Source organism: Musa acuminata, chromosome BXJ1-11, assembly GCF_036884655.1.
Source record: "Musa acuminata AAA Group cultivar baxijiao chromosome BXJ1-11, Cavendish_Baxijiao_AAA, whole genome shotgun sequence".
Taxonomy (NCBI): Eukaryota; Viridiplantae; Streptophyta; class Magnoliopsida; order Zingiberales; family Musaceae; genus Musa; species Musa acuminata.
Window position 1 is genome coordinate 31,611,004 of NC_088337.1, and position 2,204 is coordinate 31,613,207.

The 2,204-nt window shown below is 51.2% G+C and overlaps 1 protein-coding gene across 1 annotated transcript; it reads left to right on the forward strand.

The window, feature by feature from the left end:
* Positions 1-352: 352 nt before the first annotated feature.
* Positions 353-1,576, forward strand: LOC103972230 (expansin-A2). Its single transcript, XM_009386496.3, has 3 exons — positions 353-530; positions 610-922; positions 999-1,576. Exons 1-3 carry the CDS (start codon positions 380-382, stop codon positions 1,300-1,302), a joined length of 768 nt encoding a protein of 255 aa, XP_009384771.2. The 5' UTR covers positions 353-379; the 3' UTR covers positions 1,303-1,576.
* Positions 1,577-2,204: the final 628 nt, after the last annotated feature.

A 2,204-nucleotide genomic window follows, 5' to 3' on the forward strand; every position in this document is an offset into this window, starting at 1 on the left:
AGATCACATGACGGACAATCTGCCACGTCAAGATTCCTGGCCTTGTTTATCACGTATCTTGTGATCGATCCTCGCCCTTAGGAATCACACCATCGATGAGAGCATCGAGAGATGGCTTACTCCTTGTATTCACAGCAAACAGTGCAGGTGGTAAGGCGGTCCCCGTCATCCATAGTTCGGTACTCTCTTTGGAACATCTGCATGTGCTCTTGATTTGGATATCTGCTGCTGCTGCTGCCACATGTTTCAGGGTTCCCGCCAAATTGAGTCTCCCATGCAAGGAAAGTTACGAAGCCGCTCGCCTTTATCTCCTCTATAAATACCCTCCCCCCCTCCCTTTCCCTTCCACAAGGAATCCAACGCGCCATCTCCGCATTCGATGGCCATACCCAGGTTCTCTCTCTCCGACGCGCTCTTTCTTCTCTTCTCTTCCTCGTGCTTCCTCGCCCGAGGAACGCTGGGTGACTCTTACGATTGGCAGAGCGCGCATGCGACGTTCTATGGTGGCGGCGACGCCTCTGGGACAATGGGTGAGTGCTTCTTGCTGCTGCTCGCGGACGCATGGATCCTTTTTATCTGATGAGACATGGATTGCTTTTTGTCATGTAGGAGGTGCTTGTGGGTATGGCGATCTCTACAGTCAAGGTTACGGCACGAACACCGCCGCCCTGAGCACGGCCCTTTTCAATGACGGGCTGAGCTGCGGGTCGTGTTACGAGCTGAAGTGCGACGATGACCCGCGGTGGTGCCTGCCGGGCTCGATCGTGATCACTGCCACCAACTTTTGCCCTCCAAACTACGCTCTTCCCAGCGATGATGGAGGGTGGTGCAATCCTCCTCGCCCGCACTTCGACATGGCCGAGCCGGCGTTTCTGCAAATCGCTCAGTACCGGGCTGGGATCGTGCCGGTAGCCTTCAGAAGGCAAGTGAAATCATTCGCCAGACTCACATGTACGAACAGCGGTAACTGATGATGTCTATGGTTGCCTCCTTGGCAGGGTGCCATGCGCGAAGAAAGGAGGCGTCAGGTTCACCATCAATGGCCACTCCTACTTCAACCTGGTCTTGATCACCAACGTGGCTGGCGCCGGCGACGTGTGTGCGGTCTCCATCAAGGGCTCCCAGACCGGGTGGCAGGTCATGTCCCGGAACTGGGGCCAGAACTGGCAGAGCAACGCGTATCTCGATGGCCAAAGCCTCTCCTTCCAAGTCACCACCAGCGACGGCCGGACCATCACCAGCTACGATGTCGTGCCCACCGATTGGCAGTTCGGCCAGACCTTCGAAGGAGGACAATTTTAGCTCTTCCATCCACTCTCTCTCTCTCTCTCTCTCTCTCTCTCTCTCTCTCTCTCTCTTCTCCATTGTCTCCTATACCGCCATTGCCGAGGTTGCTTCGATAGCACCCGCTAAGGCTCTACCGCAGACGAATAGATAGCCCTCTTTGGTGCTACTCCTCCTAAACATAATTTGCCTTATGGATATTGGCTTGTGGGAAGGCCTTATCAAGCCACATGTATTAATTTGTAACTTCGTTTGCATTCTATGTGCATGAATGTTTTCTATCTGCCCATCATCACCTTACCTTAATTGTGTATGTCAGAAGGAAGAGCAGAAAACTCAAAAACACACCAAGAGAAAAACTTAAAAAAGATCTATAAATAAATGATATATCAAAAAATAATTTGTCTATCCATTTATCTTTCCATTCTCTCCCCCACTAAACATAATTCCACCACAGATTAGGCAATCAATACAGGGCCCCATTTTTCTTGCTATGCTTCTCTTTTGTGTTCTACGTTGGGAAGAACACAAGTTAAGGGGAATCGGGAAGCATTTCAGACAATGCCAAGGCACATGCGGCCTGGTAGCACACAGTATGGCATGGGATTCCACCATGTGTTCTTCCCTGCCTCCATTGACTTGCTGCCTGCCGCCCGCCGCCCGCCGCCCGTGGTCTTAGTTCAGTTCCAAGTGCACCATGCCAACCCATGTGGAACCATATGCATCTCTGTCCTTTTGCATTGCCGATCACCGAAAAGCTCATGATGGAGCTTTTCACCTAGTAAATCTCTTGTCACTGTGGTAACATCTTGGCCCTCTCACATATTTTCCTTCGATCGGGAGATTTACCATCTCCTCCGCTGTCTGTGAAGCCAAAGTTTCTTTTGATCTTCTATCTTAGATGATATTGATGTCGAATT

Coding starts and splice junctions, on each gene's coding strand:
- LOC103972230 (XM_009386496.3), top strand. CDS start 380: ATGGCCATACCCAGGTTCTCTCTCTCCGACGCGCTCTTTCTTCTCTTC. Junction 531..609: donor CGACGCCTCTGGGACAATGG/GTGAGTGCTTCT, acceptor TTTGTCATGTAG/GAGGTGCTTGTGGGTATGGC. Junction 923..998: donor GTGCCGGTAGCCTTCAGAAG/GCAAGTGAAATC, acceptor CCTCCTTGGCAG/GGTGCCATGCGCGAAGAAAG.